We start from the raw sequence: 6,518 nt of genomic DNA on the forward strand, positions 1-6,518 counted from the left end.
TAGATCCCAACAGTTTCATATTTCTGCATTACAAAAGTTAGAGAAAGCAATTCTAGAAACTCTGACAGACCAACTATATATTTCTGCATTACAATATGTACCTCATTTTGATTTCCAATTGAACCAACTATAAAACAACTATTGATGAAACATCCAAACAAATTAGAAATTAGAAATCTTTCTACAATACAGAATTCTCTATTAGAGAAGCTACATATAACCAAATTTAGGAGTCAAACATCTTAATTAGAATTTAGTCAATTTGTCACCCGGCTATTCAAAACCATTCGAAGAATGCCCCTTTACTCCACTTGCACAATATCATAAACTGAAATTTCCACCTCTTGATCAAATCATTATATTATTCAAATATAATATATATGTTTTAATATTCCGACAATTTTAAGATGAAATTTTAGATTTTTACCCAATCATATATTTATAAATACAAATCTAATTTCTCTCAAATTCATATATTAATTCTCTTAATTAGTTTATCAAATTTATAAATATATTATCAATTATATTAATTTTAAATTCTTATTGAATTAAGTTTATAATTGCTATAAAAAAAAGCAAATAACAATTTGGTTTTTTCCTATATTTGCTAATTGATATTATAACAGATGTAAAAAAGTAAATAAATAAAATAATGATCTCAATTTTAGAAATTACTATTTTAGAAATATTTCATACCTTAGTTGTTGTTCGATATTATTATTTAACGTTTAATTATGAGAATTATATAACCTATCCTCGTGATTTCCTCGACAAATAAATAAGGGGCGGCGGCGATACTTCGATCCCAACGCCTTTGCTCGCCTCTTGATGGCGGACCCCGACAACACCCCGTGTGAGCCGCCTGCGGTCCGTCGCCATCGCCGTCGCCGCCGCAGCTCAATTGGATGCCGCCGTAATGATGTGCAGCAGCAGGATGTCCCAGCGGAGGACCGCCTCACTTCCCTCCCCGAAGGCCTCCTCTTCTGCGTCCTCTCCTTCCTCCCCATCAAGCAGTGCGTCGCCCTCTCGGCCCTCTGTTCCGACTTCCGCCTCCGCCTCCCCTCCCTCATACCCCGACTCGACACCTTCAGCCTTTACGTCGTCGGCGATGTCATCCCCCAAGAGCACACCTTCCCCCGCGCCCTGATCCGCCAATGCCACATCCGCTTCTCCGACGTCACATATTTATCCAAACGCCCCGAGCGGCTGCTCGTCAAGGATCTCGTCGAGTCGGGCGTCCAAGATCTCACCCTCGAATGCTCCAACGAGCATTGGATTAATACCAGCTTCAGGAGAAATTGCAGGTTCTTGAGCATCAGGTCGCTGAGGAGTCTCTCCTTGCACAGAATCACGTTCCGCCACCGTCCGCCAATTGCCTGCACCCTTCTCACCTTCCTCAAAATGGAATATTGCAGCCTTCTCGACCATGATTTCCTGTTCACCTTGCTCGCCTCCTGCCCTTTCCTCGAGACTCTGCATTTCTTGAGTTGCCACAACTTATACATGAGCAAACTAAGCATCCACTCCGCCTCCATCAAGCATCTAGTCGTATTATACAAGACTCTCATCTTCCCCCTCATCGACATCCACTGCCCAAAGCTTGAGTCGCTCACCGTCAACACCACTGCGCTGCGCATTGAAGCGCCCAAGGTCCGGAACGCGTCATTACTGCTTAGCCTCAATCCACATGCAGATCCTTCAAATGCATTGATGGAGTTTCTCGGAACTCCTCCTTTTCGAACAGCTGTTTTTCAAATGACAGCCGTTTGTCTCATGCTGAAGCTGAATTCTAGCACAATCCCAAACGTGAGAGAAGATCGATGAAGCTGACATTCATATTTTATTCATACTCTAACATAATTCGCTTTGGTTGACAGATATTAGCAGCAGAAAACGAACTTGATAGATTTATTTATCCGGAAATCAAAGAGTACGCCGTGATCTTCAACTTTGACTTCAATCTGAAAGATCAATCATCATCAATGATATTAACCCAGCTGCTCCAGGCGTACAATGATTACAATTCTGTGTTTGATATACAGAGCACCAATGAAACAACAAGGGTCGATCACTTGCTTCATGGCTCTACCGACGTAGAGCTAATTAAATTACAAATGAGCATGCCCGAGAAGATGTTTGAAGGGTTTCTCTCGAATCCGGAGAAGATGGAGGAATTAAAGCAAGTGGTATTGCAAAAGCTGAGAAGTCGCACCAGCAGAGAGCAGTTCAATGATATATTAGCATCCAACGAGCCCCTAGTCGAAGTATCCTCCAGTATCACTAACTGCATTGAAATGAAATTTTAGTACAATCGATATGAATGTTTTCGCCCTTTGTTGGATTTGAGTCTCAGTTCATGCATTTGTATTGACTAGTTTATGATTTGCTAGCTTTTGATTACCTTTAATGATTATAAAATATGCTAATAAGATGAATGTTGAGGTAAAGGTAATGATATGAATGTGTATATTGATCTAGTAGTTATCAAAGTGAAGGTTTAGTTTGATTTGCACAACATGATTTAATCTGCAAACCCAAAAATAAATTTACTTAGTTTCCAACACCACTCTAACACATCATTTGTTAGATTTCACTACATCCAATAATATACTTATAAATCCAAATCTAATGTCTCTAAAATTCATATATTAACTCTCTTACCTAGTTTATCAAATTTATAAATACATTATCAATTATATTAATTTTTAATTAGTATTTAATCAAGTTTATAATTGCTAAAAAACAATAACCGTTAGATTTTTAACTATAATTACTAATTGAAATTATAACCTATGTAAATAAGTAAATAAATAAAAATAATGATTTAAATTTTAGAATTAATTTTTAAAAATTACGTTAGGTCAATCAACAAAGAACCAATCATTCTCATATAATTTATTTATTTTTAATTACTATTTCAGAAAATTTTAATACTATATTTTTTCTATATTATTATTTATCGGTTCAGTTAGAAGAATTATTCAACAAGCGATAGAGATATTTCGATCCAGACGTCCAAGGTCTCACTGATCCTATCCGAAAATCGAGTCGACGGAAGCTGGGGATGAGTGCTCTCGTTGACCGTGCGTAGACTCCAGGCGGAGCGGACCTACAACCACAACCATGTCAGTGCCGAGCTAGGAAAGGATTTTCTGACGTTGACTCTCCGACGCTCAAGTCAATCATTGGCGATGTGGAAACAGTGGAACAAAGAAGGAAAGGAACAGTAGCAACAGTAATGTGCTCATACCTCCGACGAACCTTGGACCTCTTTATATAGGGCTTCCACAGCACATGCACACGCTTCCCAAGGCATGCACACTTCTCAAAGTTTTCTATGAAAAGATGTATCAGTAAAGTGTCACTGACACAATACCTTAACAAGCCGAGCATATCTCTGAAGTGACAGTGGAAGCTTCCGCCGTACAATCTTCTGTCTGAACTAGCCACCGACCATGCCGCCTGTCAGCGGCGCTCGCTCCTAAAGGGATATCGACAGATTCTCCTTTTGTCTGTTACAAGGCTGAGCGGAAGAGCCGAGCAGTTTTCAGCTATTTGAGCTCCACCTGCCATTGGTCGAGCGGGATAGCCACTCGATCGGTGTTCAACTATCAATGTGTTCCGTTGTTGTGCCGTGCGGGATTGCCACTCAGCTGTAATATTATTATGTCTGAATGTAGTCTGCTCGATCGTAACTCCTGCTTCGTTGATTTCAAAGATTGATATAAAGCCGAGCGGGGCAACCGCTCGGTGTATCTTTGCAGATACTTGGGCCTTGCTTTTTTGAGCGTCGGATGCTCGGTGTATTACCGAGCTGTGCTGATGTTGGAGCGGATCTTCCTTATCCCGGTCAGGCGAGTAGGTTGTCCGACTAGCCAGTGATATAGGAGCGTTGGCTGCCTTGACTTTGACCTCTACCGCGGCATTGATCTTCCGCGGGGTGGGTCCCTCCTTATCATCGCATCACATGCTTCCCTCTCAAGTCTAGTCGAATGAGGCTGCAAGTCCGACTGACTGGACGAGAAGTTGTTTGTAGTTTATCTTCCGAGCGGCTGCTGCCCTCCCCTTGACTCAGCTCGGAACTGTGTGGCCAGGGATTGGCCATAGGCCCCACAACTTAGGCCTATTGGCCCGCTTGGCTTTCATACTTAGGCCTTTTTCTTCTGGCTCACGTAGACGAACGCGGTTGGGTATGATATCATTCAGATATCTTAGAAATTGTGTCGATCCCAGCACATTAAGGTTGAGCGTTTTCTCATACCTCCATTAAATGCTGACCTGTGGCAGAGCTACACGTGTCACGCCCCCACTTGCCACACGCCTGACACGACAGACGCTGATTCGACGTCTCGACGGTTCAAAATCAACGGTTTGATCCTCGCCTAGGTTTTCACGACCAAAATCGGACGGCTCCGCTCGGTCGAGTGCGGAGTTTATAAACTCACGTCGTCAGCCCTTCGCCCTCACTCGCGTCTGCTTCCAGGTTTTCGGCGACCGCTGCTCTTCCGTTCCTGTGCGATTTGCTCCGGCGGTCTCCTTCGCACCCCCTCTAGCAACCTTCCCCGTAAGTTTTCTTTCCATCTTCTCTGCTTTCTATCCGCGACCTTTCCTTTTGCTCCCGGTGACCCCCCGGCGACCTTTTTACTCCTTCGATTATCTTTCTTCCTTCGGTTTTGCTTTCTATTGCAATGGCAAGTCCTTCACAGCCTTCGACCATTGTTCTCGGACTCTGGTACACCACCATGGAGTCCCGATTCGATGCGGGCGATGCTGAGGCTCTGAAAAATGCATACGAACTTCCCCTTGATCATGAAATCATTTTGACCTCTCCATCCGATCGATCAAGAAAAGAGGTATAAGATCTACGGAAGGCATTTGTCCACTAATACAAAATATATGGATTACTTAGCAAAATGCACTAGAAATTACTCAGTGTATCCATTGTCTATGATACATGCACAAAATCTTAGTACATTGCAAGCTTTGCATATTTATTCATTCAATCTTTTTTAGTAACTATCAGTTGTACTTTGTTGCTTTTTTACAAATTGTCAATTAAGTCAATTAAAGCATGAACTATAATTGTTACCTCAATATTCAGAGAGAAACAGTTAGCGCCCACTAAGGCCCCAATGGATCACAAGCATAGATCCAACCTACATAAGTCATATATGGTTTTGGAATATAGTAAAAAAACAATGATATATAAAATAATCATACTACGTGCCTGTGCATATTCCAGTATGTTCTTCTGGATATTTTTCAGTTTCAACTTTGCTTTAACTTTAGGAAATGTGACATAGTAAGAGAATATAGAAAAACCTGAAGTCTTTGAAAAGCTAAGAAAAACAACCATCACGTTACACAATACATACCTGAACATAGTGGTTTCAATTCGTATTGTAAATGAATATTATTATAGGATATTTGTAGAATTTTGATCAATGCGTGATGAAATCATCATGCGGCCATGAGACAGGGTGGAAGGATGGAGGGTATTTTGTAGATGATTAAGCAGTTCATGATGAAATCTAACAAGAAACCAAGAGACTGCAGGATGGATAGTATGGAGGATTCTTATCTTGCATCTTCTTAGCTTGTTAAACCTAAGAGAATAGATGATTGCTTTTCTGAGAGTAAACAAAAAAGGACTACTAAATCAGAGTGAGAACCTCACAAGTACACCGTTGAAGAATTAATACCCATTTAAAGAAAAGATCATCAAATTTACAGAGTGGGCAATGAACTATTAGCTCAGAATCCTGAGGTTACAGGATCGAAAACATATGAGATGAGCAAACCGTATTAGTACTTGCAACAACATAGAAGATATTTGATACTTGAGTTGCATGATATGATACTAAAGTGTTTGCTATATGCTTTGAGAACGACGACGGAAAGATGAGATGCCTCTCAGGCTCATTATTCCCTTTAAATTATGTATATTGACTTTTATATATTTTCAAAATTTTATTTTATAAAAACTTAATTGGGACCTTTTGATGAAGGAAATCTTGACATTTATGGGGATTTTTTTTTTACTGTTAGTAAAACAAATCAAACAAAATAAATAAAAATTAAACTAACAATTACATATATTTAGTAACAATTACCGACGCTCAATGAAGTAGTAAATTGCCGAGCGGAAGGGCTAAGAGAGGGCAGGACATAATGGGCACGCCGATCGGCTGGCGCGGGAAATTAAGGCCATCAGGACGACGCTATTCACGTCGGTCGGCCGGGCGGTGGTTGAAGGATAGGAACATCTTCTGACAGACGTCAAGTCCTATGGCTAGGCCATACTCTAAGTCTGACAACAAGGTGTTCTGTTGTCCTATCGAAGACGTGACTGAACTGTAGCAGTATGGTGTCAGGTAATTAAGCTCTCTGACAGGTACATACCGAGGTATGGGCTGCGGACACTTATACGCCTCGGTGGACGTGCACTAGTTCTCTCACCGCTCTATATAAAGAGCCTCTTCCTTTGCCGGAGGTATGCATTCTACGCATTTCGGAGC

At 41.0% G+C, this 6,518-nt stretch overlaps 1 protein-coding gene across 1 annotated transcript; it reads left to right on the forward strand.

Moving 5' to 3' along the window:
- The first annotated feature begins 778 nt into the window (after positions 1-778).
- On the forward strand, positions 779-2,309 carry LOC122053788 (F-box/FBD/LRR-repeat protein At3g26920-like). Its single transcript, XM_042615749.1, has 2 exons — positions 779-1,806; positions 1,878-2,309. The coding sequence occupies exons 1-2, from the start codon at positions 829-831 to the stop codon at positions 2,304-2,306; spliced, it is 1,407 nt and encodes a 468-aa protein (XP_042471683.1). The 5' UTR covers positions 779-828; the 3' UTR covers positions 2,307-2,309.
- Positions 2,310-6,518: the final 4,209 nt, after the last annotated feature.

The sequence above is a fragment of the Zingiber officinale genome, chromosome 3A (assembly GCF_018446385.1).
Source record: "Zingiber officinale cultivar Zhangliang chromosome 3A, Zo_v1.1, whole genome shotgun sequence".
Classification (NCBI taxonomy): Eukaryota; Viridiplantae; Streptophyta; class Magnoliopsida; order Zingiberales; family Zingiberaceae; genus Zingiber; species Zingiber officinale.

Coding starts and splice junctions, on each gene's coding strand:
- LOC122053788 (XM_042615749.1), top strand. CDS start 829: ATGGCGGACCCCGACAACACCCCGTGTGAGCCGCCTGCGGTCCGTCGC. Junction 1,807..1,877: donor ATTCTAGCACAATCCCAAAC/GTGAGAGAAGAT, acceptor TTTGGTTGACAG/ATATTAGCAGCAGAAAACGA.